Consider the following 14,678-nt stretch of genomic DNA (forward strand, 5'->3'; position numbering starts at 1 on the left):
ACTATAAAAGATGCCAACAGGATCTTTGCAAGTTCAACAACTTGCATTTGTTGAATTTATTTCACTTATGTTATCTTCTTAGCTTGAAACTTTAAGGGATAAGTTCAAGGTTTTTTAAAGCAAGGTTCAGTTTAAAGGTTACAAGCAGTTAACATTATACCTGCAGTAGCAAATTCACTTGATGTCTTCATTTAATATAAATCCAGAATACCTGGTCCCAGAAGACAAAGTTAATGGATAATTTGAGAGACCAAGAAGACATAACATCTTAAAGCAATTTTATTCCTCAAATTTCACAATGGTTTATGCAAACACTGTTTTATGAACCTTTCAGCTGTTTGCATTAGGTGTTTTTTGTTTGTGTTTGTTTTTCTACATAGAAGCTTTCAATTATTTACATGAGAAATGGAGACTCATTATGATGTGTCATTATCAGTCTTCACATTTCACACCTCCTCTCCTGCCTCAACTTTTTCCAAATTGCTTCTGGCCTCTTTCTCAATAACCACTTATAGCAAACATGACAATAGTTCAAAAGTTCACAAGACAGAATTGATCAGAATCTATTTGGTGTTTTTGAGACTTGACATCTTTCTAGGACAGTAAAAATCCACTTTGGTCTCTGCCTCTTTCAGCAAAAAACCAAAGCCTTAGGTCCAACTGAACTGGATTTATAGTAAACGAAAGATACCAAGAGAGTTATCTGCTCCTTGTAGGATATTATAACTGCCTTTAAACTTTTTCAAAAATCCCGAGCTGTCCCTTTTGACAGGTGGTGTGTTAACCCTCTCTCCTCCTGAAACAGGGATCAAGCAGGGTCACACATGCCAGCCTGGGACTCAGAGATAATGTTTTTTGCCCCCACCCCCTCTCCTCCATGCCAGACAAATTCTGCACCTCTTGCCTCATTTCATCTGCCAAGCACCGACTAACCTGCCAGTTATTTTTTGGTAGCACAGGCAGGACTGCGGCATGCAAAAGAGGACGCCACTTTTCGGATATTGCGTAAACAAAATAGCCGCTTCGGGGTATTAGAATGACACAGCGGAAAGCTTCTAACATTTTTGTGATAAAACTGACCATCATTGACACATATTTCACACGTTTAATGACATACTAAACTGGTGAAAAGAATACATTTCCTGACACCATGCAAAGGCCCTGTCATGTTTGCAAAGCATGCATTCTGTTCAGACACTGAAGATTAGAGCTGCCATTCTAAAACACCTCAAATGCTAAAATCCTCTATTTTTGTTTTTAATGTGTGTGCGTGTGTGTGTGTGTGGGCGTGAGCGTGCGTGGGGAAAAGGCCCATATTTCCAGCAAAAACTATTTTGTGACACCTGATTTCTCCTTATGGGACCCAAAACCCAGGTCCTATGAGAAGAAGTGCTGTTTTTAGGTTAGGGGGTAGGTTTAGGACTCATGTGAATTGAGTTTAGGTTAGATTTAGGGTTATCCGTGTACTGGTAATGGTTAGGTTTAGGGTAAAGGTCAGTGTACCGGGACTACTGAATGTTTGGTTAAAGGACGGTGCATTGCATTTCTATATTCAAGTTACAAATATGAAAAATAAATGGAAAATCCAAATGCCATGACTTTCAAGTCATAAATGGCTCCCAGAGGTTTATCACCTGGTCATCGTTGCAATAATACATTGTTATTACTTTTATTAGTGGTGTAGGAACCACCAGTGTTGCTTGCACCACAGATTGAGAACCATAGCATCAATGCACCAAGAATGTCTTTTTCTTTTTTAAGTATGACAGTAGAAATTACCGTACTTTTCCTGTATATTTGGCCTCTGAAGAAAAGGTACAAATGTTGTAAATAATTATAAGATTTTTATTTTGCTCACAAAAATAAAAAAAAAGTTTTCTATTTCTGTCAAGATCAAAATTAGATACTTATTTTCAACAAGTCATTTTAGGTAAACTTAATTTTAAATGAATGTGTGATTTTTTTTATGTACACAAAAATCTGAATATCAATCTACTTTAATTACCAAAATGCACAGATTTCACTATGTACAAATATTGGGACAAAGCTGTACAGAAATATAATAAGAGAAAAAGCATAGATGCCAGAAAAATCGATGAAGCAATTTTTCATAAGATGATGATCCCAATAGATAATTTTCCATTGTCATAAATTTAGCATGAGTAGTCCAGTCCTTTATTCTGTTTTCTTGAGTTTTGTGCCATCGATGCTGTTGTCCACTGATATCTGACTGTTTCTTGTTCCATCTGATGTGTTTTTCTTGCTGAATTTGCGCCGGACCACCTCACTAACTCCAGATCCAGCAGCTGTCCCGACAACCCCACCAATCACGCCTGCCAAAATCACACCAAAAACCAGACCCAGGATTGCACCAATGATGACCGTCTTCGGCACCTGTTTGGCAGCATTTCCCATTTCTCCCCAGACTGAACTCTCTTTCACCATTTTGGCCCTTGATTTGACTTCAGAACCCATCTTCCCCCATACGGGACTCTGTGCCACCAGTTTAACTCCAGTTTTGGCACCAGAACCCATCTTCCCCCACATGGGACTCTTAGCCAGTTTCTTTGCTCCGGTTCCGAGCCCAGCTCCGACATGCTTTGAGCCACTGGCGACCAGTTTGGCCCCTGAGCCCATTTTTTCCCACATTGGACTTGCAGTCACAGCTTTTGCCCCAGATCCCACCCACTCAGAACCATCCACAAACTTCTGGGGAACCCTTTTACGCACAGCTTTGGATATTTGACCCGCAGTAGCTCCCATCTTTTCCCACACAGAACTGTCGACCACTATCTTTTGGAAGTTTTGGGCACCACTGCCAACATTTCCCCACACTGGACTATCCTTCACCTGTTTCGCTCCCTGTCCTACCCAAGCTGAGCTGTTTGCCAACAGTTTGGGTAGTTTCTCCATTATAGAACGGAGGAGTGTGGGTGACATGGTCGAAGGAGTAAAAGTCGGAAGGCTGTCTATGCTTGTGTTGCTTACACTCATCTCTGCCTCATCCCTTGTGTTCCCAATCTCATCCTCTGTTATCTCCTCATTTATTTGTGCCAGAGGCTGCCTCATGGGGCTGAGCTGCCCAGCTTGTAGTGCTGTCTCTTGCTTTATGCCCTTTTTTTCCCTCACTATCTCCAGCTGTCTCTGCCTCACTCTGTCCTCCACCTCTTGAAAAGCAGGACTAGAATAACACTGTCCTCCAGCTTCCTTCACCGTCTGCTCCACCTTCTCTAACAGCTCTGCCACATTCTTTTTCTGCCTCCAACCTTGTCCCTTCTCCATCACGTGAAACCTGTCTGTGCACTTTTCCACCAGCTTTACCAAATCCCCCCTCTGGCTGGCGATGTATTCCTCCACGCTCTTGCCTCCTGCTTTGCCGCTTTCCCTCAGTCGATCTGCATATGTGAAGAGGACCATAGTGTGCTTCTGCACTGCCTCTGGGCCAAAAACCTTCGCAAGTGCCGAGAGGGCCTGCAGCTCGGTCTTTGCCGGCTGGTCCAGTGGGACGCACAAAAGGAAGGCGTGAGGACCGGGGCTGGACAGAGCAATGCATGAGGAGATCTGAGCTCTTACTTCATCTGGAGTCTGTTCCGAGTTGAACCAATCAGGTGTGTCCACCACCGACACCTGCAGGTGAGAAAAACTGAATCAGTTTGGAAGTTGGAGGGATATTTTTATGGAATCACATCCAGAAAATGCACACGCAAACTTGACCCTCCTGGTTGCAATCACTAACCCTTTTTCCATCAACCATTGCCTTCTTCTTCTCGCACTTCTGAGTGGCTGCTGTGAAGCTCTCTGAATTGGACTCAAACATTGCCTGTCCCAGGATGGTGTTGCCAGCTGCGCTCTTCCCTGACCCGGATAGACCGAGCAAGACCAGACGAACCTCAGGGGTGGATGAGGGCAGAGACGGAGACGAAGGAGGTGTCGAGGACTTGGATATGGGTGAAGGAGAGGCGGCGAAGGTTTGTGTGGAGTATGAGGAGAAGGAGAAAACAGGCGAATGAGGAGGCGAGACGGTCTCAGGGGAATTCTCTTCAAAGCTGTTGATTCTGTGATGAACTGAAAATCAAATTACAGAGAAACGAAGGACATTAACAATTATGGTAAAAACAATTTAATTTACTGTGATTCAGATGTAATAGAACTATAAAAATGTTTGTGAAAACAACTCGTAAAGTAAGACATCAGTGGTACATTTTAATATTATCCAACAAAAAATTTAAAATCATTGGGCATCTGCTTATTGTGTATCCTTGGAAATATATTGCTATTAAAACATTTCTTGAAATCTACAACATACATAAGAGATCATCACTGATTGACTGCTGTAATTTATTGCTCCAATAAAATTCAAAATGGTTCAAAGTACAGTGTAAAATAGGCCACCACACCACCCACTATTAAATAGATATACAGTACGAAAACAGTGCTGTAACATAGGAATGTTTTTATGTATTTTGTCTCATTACAACTACAAAACAGGACAAAACAAATGATTGGAGTCTGATTTGTTTTGTCAGAATATGGGAAATTCCCATATTCATTTGCAAAAATATTATAAAATAATATAAAAGTAATTTCCATCAGTTCAGGGACATAAATGTTCTGATAAAACACATTTAAGATTCTGCTATGAAACATGACACACTTTAAATAGGTTCAATGGGTGTGAATACTTTTCCACCACTTTAAGCAACAGTTGTCAGGCTTACAAGTGGAGATCAATTTAGGCTTTGATTTGGCCTCTGAGATCTGTGAGAGTTTGGCTCCATCTACAGGGGAGAAACAGGAAGAGCTGGAATTATTTCACCACATATTTTACCAAAGCCAATGGGAGGATTTCTCTGGGTAAATTTACTGCACAAAACAGAATGAAAAACAGACAAGTTTGATACTTATCTGTGTAAAAATAAAACATTTTAGCCTACTATGCTGAAACAAGGTGTCACATTGGGTAAAAATCTTTTATAGAACCTACCTGCATTCAGTCTGAAACTGGGTGTCCTGGTAAACTGCGTGTCTTCTTGTGGCTCTGAGTATGAGGGCTGCTCAGGTGCTGGAGATGAACAAAGCCCACTAGAAACTTTAGTCTCATCTACTCGTCCTTCTACTTCGTCTTTGTATTCTCTTTTCCTCTCCACAGTGCTGATAGCTTCCTCTCCTCTGCCGGAGACTCCTGTGTCTGGGTCGCTCTTCACCACCACAGGCTTTTTCTTCTCCTCCTTCTGAGCTTTGAAACTTTCCATCAGCTCTCGCTTTCGCTCCAGTACCCGTTTCTCCAGCTCCCTCTCTTGGGCTGTTTTCATGTAAAATACCCTGCTTCTTTGGACCATGTCATCGATCTGTTGATGAATAGAATGGCAGCTGCTTACTGTTGAAGTTATTCTCATGCATTTTGACAACTTTTTTGGCACTATTGCCTTTGGGGGAAGACATGCAGCGACAGCAAAGGTCTGAAGGTTGGGAATCGAACCAAGGCCAGCTGTGACCATAGCCTCAGTATGAATACCCCTTTAACCACATTTTTTAAAATGTTTTAACGTTATCTACATATTCAGTGTTCCGTTAAAATTTCTAAATAACACCGGACTTCCAATCTTCACAAGTAGACAAAATACTTTTTTTTTTGTACACAAAATGTTGTTTAATCTGTATTTGTGATGTTATCTTGGTGTTTGAACACACAAACACAAAAAAGCACATTGCTTTGTCTGCTCAAAGCAGCACAACAAAAATCTCAAATCTTGCTGGTTTGTCAACTTGCAACTGGAACACACTGAACTCTCATGTGATATCATCCTTCACAGATCCAAGCTTAGATTGGGAGACAACTCCAATGCTGCATCACACAAGTCCTTACAAAGAAGCAAATGTTCTGTTCCTTAGCTCCATGACAACATTTAACCGGAAAACAAATATATTCATTAACTGGAGTCATCTACAGGAATACCTGTAGATCACCTAACCAGACCTGATTGCATTTGAATCCTAGTTTCAGTATTGAACAATGCAAAATGAAACAGCACACATTCCAGGCAGCTGACTGCGTGACAGTGACACAACGACAGAATGCCTGAGCAGTCTCTGCACTGATAACTATTAGCTAATTATTTTCTGATTCATCTGCTCACCTTCTCCAGCAGTTCCTGAACCTGCTGTTTGTCTTGTCGCTGGCGGTTGTTGAAGACGTGGTACCTCCCTCCGCAGCGATCGATGACCTGCCTCAGACCTGGGTCTTCTCTCTGCAGGTATTCCTGTGGATGAATTAGGCCTGAATGAATTGTGACCTGCAATGCTTTGCATTTCTTCTTAATTGGTGTAAAATGAAACCACTTAAAGGTGTGGAAATATTTAATGAATGCATGAGGGGTAGAAGGAGGAAGTAAGTTAGCACAGAAAACAAAGAAACGAGGAAGTGCTAGTGAGAATGTCTTAATGAGTTATTGATCATCTTTTTAATTTTTTCACATGCTTAGATTTAATTTTCTTTTACCTCCGCCGATTTCCCCATCAAATAGTCTCCACATGTCAGTAACACCAGAGTGTGATCCAGCACTTCAGTCCCAAACAACTTTTCCAGCTCTGCTGGAACTCTACCCTCTATCTGCAGATAAAAAAGGGAATGTTTACCAACTACATAGTCTTCGACTGTGCATTGCCCTAATTGGTGTAAGGCAATTGTTACAGGTGATCTTAACTGGTCATCAACATTTTGAATTAAGAAATAAAAATTAATTTTGAAACAGCAGCAGACCTCAGTGAACTGGCAAACGGGCACCAGCAGCAGAACAGCGTGTGGACCCGGTGCTACCAAGGTCATGGCCCGCTCGGTTTCCTTTTTGATGTCGTCATCTATGTTGGATCCGACCCAGTACCATCTTGGCGCCTCCACAATGGTCACGCTCCTGCCCTCAGTGACGCCCTGCCGCTGTGCGCAGATCCTGGAGGAGTCGGAATTGCTGGGAGAGAGCTGGCCGAGGATGGTGTCCCCTGACGACGTCTTCCCGCACCCGATGTTCCCCAAGAGAAGAAGCCGTAGGTCTGAGGCCGAGGACCCATTGAAGCCTTCTCTCAAGTATTCACTCATGTCTAATGTAAAAGATTAGGGAGTGGTAGGTCAAATGAGCAACGTTTATTTACAATTCAATGATTTTATAGAACTCACATTCACAACAAAACATTTCTTACTGCTTGAATATTTCCCTCAATTTGTTTCAAGCACTACCAATTTGTGGAACTGTTCATGTAAAATCTGTTCTAAAGACATTTCCATATTTCTCACATTTAGAGGGATGGTGTTTGGCTCATTGTAAGAGGAAGTAGTGAAGTGTTAGACCCCACAGTAGGATCATACATGAAAAACACTTAGCTTAGTCAAAATATGGTGATAGGAGATTAAATGAATGTTGAGTTAAGCTGAGGGATGTTTAGCTTTCTGGTGACATTTCAGGACAAATCTAAAATGCACAATGATCAATCCCATACTACCTGAGTAAATATCACTACACCTTGACCACCACCACCAGTGGGAAAGGCGGGTAAAATGTCTTGCTCAATTGGATGCAACAACTGAGATGAAAGAAGGGGTTTTGAAATGGCAGCCCACCAACTACAGGAAGAACGCCTCTCTCCTGAGCCACCGTCACCCCCAAATGTTTAGTTGTTCCTTTATCTGCAAATCCATAAGTGACCTAAGTGACAAGATAGTGAAAGCCGTTGCTCCAATAGGCTGAAGCCACAACCTGTTTGATGTCAAGGTACTCGATAAGCCACACCTGGCCAGTCCAGTCCAGCTACATTCTGCTCTGACTTTGACATTACATTTAGCCTAGCATGCAGATACTAAACATCTACAAATGTTAAAGTACACACAGACTACAAAACACTGATGGTGACATTATTACACTGTGCACTGGTGTTACAAGTCATGAACAAACTAGTAGTTCATTTAGTTTTTATTTTGAGTATACTTATGTGAATTTCACTATGTTTTAATTATCTGTATCTTTTAATTACTGTTTCGTTAATTGTACGCCAGTATGCCTCTTAAATAAAGGTTAAATTTTTTTTTAAAAAAGCATACAAGTAAACCTTGACCCTTATGTAACAACTATTATCATTTCTTTTCTAAGAAATGCTGACAGAACCCAAATTTTCTCTGGCCACAATAAATTCTCAGAAACAAAAAATTTATATGGCCCAGAAACTTATGCTCCACATAAATCAGTCTTTAGCTGCTAAGGCTTCAACGGTGCATTAAAAACTTTTATTTCCTTAGAACACATGCATGTAAAAGAAAAAGAAAAAACAATGATCTTACTCATGTATTTGATGTCTGCGAAACTGCATTCACACAAAGGTTTCACTTTCTTCAGTCGTTCCTAAATGAAGATTCCCGTCCAGTTAGCTTCAGCGCTTGTCGCTTCCCAGCAGTCTACTAAAAGCTGCCAGCTGAGGTGAGGTGCTCTCTCCCGGCGAGTTTACCATCTCACCACTCCCAGCTGTGACCACACATGCACAAACACAATTATTTGTGTATTTTTGTGCACAACAGGTTTCTGTGTCTGCAGGGCGGAAAGCATTCCAACTTGGGGCGGAGAGATGCTATAACCTGCTACACATGTGAATCACTAAGTTTTATCTGCCGCACCCACGAAGAAGCAGAACTGCTGGTGTCTGTCAGAGAACATCTCCTTCAGGGTTTTATTGTTACCATGGAGAATAAACTGTAAGCTGTGAGAAAATATTCTGTTTCCATGCATGGGTTGGTGTGAGGGCACGTCAGAAACCAGACAGGTTTACAGCACATGGACACAGTGGTTCAAACAACCTTCTGCTTGTTTTCATCAGAAAGGAAGTAATGGAAAAGTACTTTGCATTTTTGTTTTACATATTTTATCTAAAATGCTTCAGGCACAAGTTTACAAACGTACTGCTTTCAGTAGCCTCTAGTATTTTTGGTGCGACAAAGACTTTACAGTTGTTCAATGAATCATGTTGAATGACATACAGACCAAAATGAACTTAAAAGTTCATTTTAAATGAAAAAAATAAAGTTAGTCCAATAAGAAGAAATTTAGTAACCTCCAAAATCTAGCCACTGTTAATGTTCAAAAAGTCTTTAAAAAAGTGTCATCCTGCAGTAGTGTAATCACAGAATTAAAAATAAATAAATAAAAAAAAATGTAGTCTACACTTGAGTATATTAAGTTTGTTTTTAAAACCTTTGTGCACACTGTTAGACTGCAAGTATGGGACAAGTTTACACAAAAGAAATCCTCCCAAAAAAGTTACAGTGGTTGATAAAAGATCAAAATTGTGAGATGGGTGATTTTGCTCAAAAACAGTTATCATCCATTTCTTCCAATGAAGAAATAAATGTTCAATATTTTGAGTGTAAGGTTATGCTACAAGAATAATTTAAGAATTCATACCCATCTTTACTGGTGTGCTAACAAATATGGCTGGCTGTATGTCCTAGTTTAAAAGAGTCTTGTTTGAAATTCTCAAAATGTTTATTCACACCTGGTCCAATTTTAAAGATGCCAATTATGTGTCAGATAATTTGCATATTGTTTGGATAACATTTTATTTTATTTACACACCATCCACAACGATTCAATAAATTAATTTTAATCATAAGAATAGGGTGGGTTAATTTCCAAACCTGAACCAGGATGTGAACTCAGCACATCCTTTTTCCAGTGAAACAGAATCTCCTTGTGATTTCTCAAAAGGAAAACACCTACACCACTTCATGCCCAGACAAATCATTTAGTCACACAACAAAAACAATGCAATAAGTGTTGATACTAAACTTAAATAACTGCATTAATACATTTCAAAATAAATTAAAAAAAATACGCATCTATCCATGGATCATCTTGGTGAAGAATGGACTGAGTCTTCCACCTTCATCTAAAGCCCAGGCATCAAATAAGCAACATTTTCCAGAGTGGAGGCCTAAAAGAGAAAAGCGAGTTAGAAACAGGAAATTTCCCCTCAATTTATAATAACATTTTCTTTTACATGAACATACACAGTGCAAAGCATTTGATTTGAGAGTGCTGCCCTGCTCACCAGTGTGTGCTCTGTGCAGCTAGTCAGCTCAGGTATCTGTGTTGTGAGGCACATTAGAGGAGCCAGAGCACACAGCAAAGTGTCCAAGAACAGAGAGAGGCTGCCAGACATGCACACACGTTTCTGCAGAGACACACAAAGTCTATGACTCCTGCAGGGCATGAATATGTTGGAGCAATGCACTAGCTATTCCACTTCATTTTTTGTACTTGTTCAGCCCTGAAAATGTGGAGACATGTTTTACTGTCTGCCAAACTCAGGCTCTTCAAAGTCTCTTTAGAAAGATTGGATTAATTCTGTATTGTGCTTTTTTTTTTAATCACCTGGTGTCTAAAAGAAAAATAGTTTATTAAAATTACTTACATTAATTGCACACCACTTTTAAAACAAATAAACTTATACTGGTGAAACGTTCCAGATGTTTAAAAAACACACAACGCAATTCTGGTCTTTGTTACTAAATTCTAATAAACCATATATTTCACCTAAAAAAAAAGACTCGCTGACTCAGACCCTGAACATGTGCACGGAACATTTTTTTTTCTCAACAGTTTGAAATTCCTGTATTCTGTTTTAGTTTCCAAATACATCAGTTTGTGGTTTTAACATAACATGTGATAAACCTTAGGGGTAAACGTCTACAAAGCACTGTATTTCTTTACAAAAACATTTTTAGATCTACCTACATTAGTCTCTTCAAGATGGCTGCCAATGAGAGACATGGACTCTCCCAGGAGGTGTAGGTGTGCTGCAGCGCTGACTGGACAGTGGTCAGAGCAACAGGCACAGTTGCTTGAAGAACCAAAGGGAGCGCATGCATCAGCTACGAAGCTGCATAACTCAGGACCAGCAGTGGCTCTGACTGGCGAAGGGACCTGCAGGTCAGCGCTATTCATAACTGGAGGGAACGACATGCTGACATCTCTGTCTGCCATTTCCTGGTGGTTGTCAAGACACAACAATCCCACAGAGGGATTTGAATGTTTCTGTCAGAAACATAGTTGAATATGCATCTGCGGGAGGTGAAATGACGAAGTATTCGTTGCTGCAAATAAATACGTGAATACCTGAGCAACAGCACCCTCTACTGTGCAGCTTGAATGCAGCAAGTTGTCTTGAAAATTCTAATAAATAAATAAATAAATAATCACCGTTTAAGGATTTAATTTGAAAAGGTTTTTTTTTTTTGTAAAGTGACAATACTATCAGCAGGCAGTTTCATGGATCAGTCCATTTTCAAAGTTTTCCTGGTCTCTAACTGGAATCAAACATTAGATTCTGTTCTAATTTGAAATCATTTGATCAAATTTTCTTACAGTGTGTGTTCTCACCTCCGGATCCTCCATCATCCATTTATCTTCAGGCATGTAGGCTAATTGCATAGGGAAAGCACAAGAGGACTCCATCCAGTGAGGTTCAGACTCTGTTCCAATGTTATCTGGAATTGTAGCAATTTCACAACCCACAAAAACTCACATTTCACAAGACTACATATTTTGAAAACACAGGATATGAAAGACTTATGTAATCATATTTAATATTCTTATTATCTCATTAAAGATCTAATCCCAAACATTTAAACACTGTTGAAACACAACAGTGAGTCCTTACCAGCATGTTGGGTTCTCTCAGTTGGGGAACCAATTAGTTCCTGAAAAAGATAAGTAATTTTTTTAAAGATAATGTTAAAGATGATTAATAAATCTCAAGTTTTTCAGAAAAACTCAACATTCTAACAGACAATGCTGCCATCATACAATTGTATTTACAATAATCTATTAAATATACAAGATCACTGGAAAACATTCAGTCTGTTGACATGAAAAAAAGATGATTTCTCAGATACACACATTAGAAAATGTATAATCAAGTGTTTCTAAAAAGCTGCTCAAAGGGGACCACTTCCAGTCTAGTGGTGACACACTGAGACCAAAAGTTTCTGAAATTTCATTTTGTTGTTGTCATGTTTAGGCCGGGACTGAGTGACATGCATTCAAAAATAGAAATAAAGAATTTAGTAGATGAAGCAACAGAGCATGAGAAATGTCAAGCCGTGTTTATAATTTATTACTGTACATTATATTGTTGGTTATTAATAACTTTAAAATATCCCTTTGATAATTCATCTCTGACCTTCACACTTCCAGAAAACTCTTTGCTCTTTAGGACAACAACTCTTCCCGCTGCTTTTGTCATCACTTCTACCACGGCAACTTGCCAGGTGACTATAAGAAACCTGATCACTTAATGAAACTTTCCATAAGTTTATTTATCCATCCTTTTCTGTGTCACTCATTCCCTCCAGTGGAGTTGATATAATCAAAAGGCATTTAGGTTATAAATGGAAAATATAAGTAGTCAGCACTCTAGAGCATTTTGAAAACCTAAGGTTCAGCATGATTCTGTCTGGTATTCCTTTAATTTATTTAGATATTGGTCATACTGACACACCAATTCCTATTTTGTCTGTTCATTATATGAAATGTCATAAAATAAATAAGTAATAAAATCACCTTATGAGGGTTACATTCCTTAGCATTCAGGTTTGCTTGTTCCAGGCCGTTCAAATCCATGAGAAAATCCACTTTCTGCTCCTCTTTTGGGTTTACAGAGTCCTTGCAGTCAATCCCTGAGCAACACGCCACTGAGCTCTGCAGAGGCCTAAGAAGCAGTTCATTTGAATCAGGTGTGTTGGAGAAGAGACACATCTAAAGGTAGCAGGATATGAGAACTGGATTTGGGCACCGCCAGGTTAGACCATTGTTGTTTTTTTATCATTGGTTCTTTGGATGCTATTCTCTATGTCGGAAAAAAAGGTGTGCTGCAACACACCTGATTCTGATGGTTTCCGATCATCAGAATCATTTCATTTCAAGCTGATCAGAAAATTTTGATTGTAGCTATTTAAATCAAGTGCACTAAAGACAAAAGTCACAAGCAAGTAGAGGCTTTGCTGTCTCTTTTATTGTTGTACCAGCTGAATCTGTGCCAGAGTTCAAAGGTTATTCAAATGTTTTCTATTAAAAGACCTGCATGTTTAACCAGAATAAGCTGACATGCTGTGTGACACTCACAGTGGGTAAATGATTTAACTTTATCCTGATGACTTTCATTTGATTTGACCTGACTGAGTGGTACTGCTGCAGGTAACAGGTCAAACAAACATGTCACCTAGCAAATTACGATACAAACAAGCAATTTAAGAACATTTTTGATCGATTACTTGCTTTATTTTCACAATGAAAACAATGTTCTGCTTCATTTACGCATTAGATTGTCGCAACATTTATTAATAAATAAAAGAAACGCGGCGGACTAGTGGTCCTGTCAGACCATCTGACGTTGTTATGAGACGTACAAGTTAGTACAAACTCTGAAGAGGAAAAATACGCTTTATTGATTTTATAACTTAAAGCTCACGACTTTAATGACCTCACAAATCTGGCTCGCGCACACTGGAACCCAGGGGTGAACCTCAGGTCTTCACGTAGACACAACAGCAGCTGTTTCATGTTTACTCCGTGCTCCGCCTCCTCTAAAATGCTGAGTCACGTTTCAGTCTGGAGTGATGTATCATGATTTATAATAAACATGACCACTGGGTGTCGCTGTATACGACGGAATGCTTACATAACTAAGGTTGTTGTAAATCTTGCTTGCACTTATCAAAAAGGACATTCATTTGAAAAAGCCATAGGATTTCTTGAAATATGATTAAACTATATCATTAATATAATAAAGTGACACTGATACTGAAGCTCTGTTTTTTGGAAAATTTTCTCTCTGCTGGCTGCATATTCTGCCGTTAAAGACCAGGAAGTAGCGTAAATCTGCAGTCTTTCAAAAAGCAATTTCCATATGACCTGTCAGTTTCTCAATCCAAATGACACAGAGATTCAGAATACTTTGTTCTAGCATAAGCATATTCTGTTTAAACAGCAGTCTAACCTTTGATGGTGCAATTTATTCGCTCAGCAGGTGATGTCTATCATAAAGTCAGGCTTTTACTGACTCAGACTCCTCGCTAAGGTCAAAGGTCATCTGCCTGTCAATGAATTTGGAAGAAGTAATCCATGTTTTTATACAGCTGGATTCCTTATACTGTGATGTTGATCAGTCACTATATTAACAGCTAGCATAGCACTAACTGTGTTACAAATGTGTGCAGATCTTAATCTATGTTCTGTTAATATCAGTAAGAGCACTATTAAAAATTGTAACTTAAAACACAACTTAAATTTATGGTAAATGGAAATGCAGCTAGTATCCACATATACACTTACACCTCAATCCACTGGCTTCCACTGCTAATGAACAGTAATTTCCGATGTTGCTGTTTGTTTTTCAATCTTTTAACAAACTGACACTTAATATATTTTTGCTGAACTGCTGGATCTTTATATTCCACCCAGGACAATTAGGTCTGCTGGAAGTTCCTAAACAAGGCAACTGAGGTTTTGGGGTGGCTGCTTCAAGAAGTGCATGTAGAGGCACATTAGATATGCCACAAAGATTGAGATCTTTCTATCTGTCTTTTGTAAAGACAGCGTTTCTCTTTTTGGAATGGTAAACTTCCACAATGCAACTTTGGC

At 39.5% G+C, this 14,678-nt stretch overlaps 2 protein-coding genes across 8 annotated transcripts; both read right to left on the reverse strand.

Annotated features, from left to right (window-relative positions):
• Nucleotides 1–1,827: 1,827 nt before the first annotated feature.
• Nucleotides 1,828–9,197, reverse strand: LOC114144251 (uncharacterized). Its single transcript, XM_028016860.1, has 8 exons — nucleotides 8,327–9,197; nucleotides 6,761–7,095; nucleotides 6,500–6,610; nucleotides 6,138–6,260; nucleotides 4,985–5,348; nucleotides 4,719–4,778; nucleotides 3,737–4,065; nucleotides 1,828–3,627 (listed from the first exon to the last, which is right to left on the reverse strand). The coding sequence occupies exons 1-8, from the start codon at nucleotides 8,328–8,330 to the stop codon at nucleotides 2,176–2,178; spliced, it is 2,778 nt and encodes a 925-aa protein (XP_027872661.1). The 5' UTR covers nucleotides 8,331–9,197; the 3' UTR covers nucleotides 1,828–2,175.
• Nucleotides 9,198–9,864: 667 nt separating this feature from the next.
• hmgxb4b (HMG box domain containing 4b) lies at nucleotides 9,865–13,048 on the reverse strand. 7 transcript variants are annotated; one of them, XM_028016881.1, is made up of 8 exons: nucleotides 12,919–13,048; nucleotides 12,600–12,747; nucleotides 11,698–11,737; nucleotides 11,403–11,524; nucleotides 11,154–11,210; nucleotides 10,773–11,024; nucleotides 10,046–10,209; nucleotides 9,871–9,969 (listed from the first exon to the last, which is right to left on the reverse strand). In XM_028016881.1, the coding sequence occupies exons 2-8, from the start codon at nucleotides 12,657–12,659 to the stop codon at nucleotides 9,939–9,941; spliced, it is 726 nt and encodes a 241-aa protein (XP_027872682.1). In that variant the 5' UTR covers nucleotides 12,660–12,747; nucleotides 12,919–13,048; the 3' UTR covers nucleotides 9,871–9,938. The 7 variants fall into 7 exon arrangements, 6 of the variants coding, with proteins under 6 accessions (XP_027872681.1, XP_027872679.1, XP_027872683.1 ...); XM_028016880.1 differs by having other exon boundaries at nucleotides 9,865–9,969; nucleotides 10,087–10,209; nucleotides 10,769–11,024; nucleotides 12,600–13,035; XM_028016878.1 differs by having other exon boundaries at nucleotides 9,865–9,969; nucleotides 10,087–10,209; nucleotides 12,600–13,033.
• Nucleotides 13,049–14,678: the final 1,630 nt, after the last annotated feature.

Source organism: Xiphophorus couchianus, chromosome 5, assembly GCF_001444195.1.
Source record: "Xiphophorus couchianus chromosome 5, X_couchianus-1.0, whole genome shotgun sequence".
In the NCBI taxonomy this organism is placed as follows: Eukaryota; Metazoa; Chordata; class Actinopteri; order Cyprinodontiformes; family Poeciliidae; genus Xiphophorus; species Xiphophorus couchianus.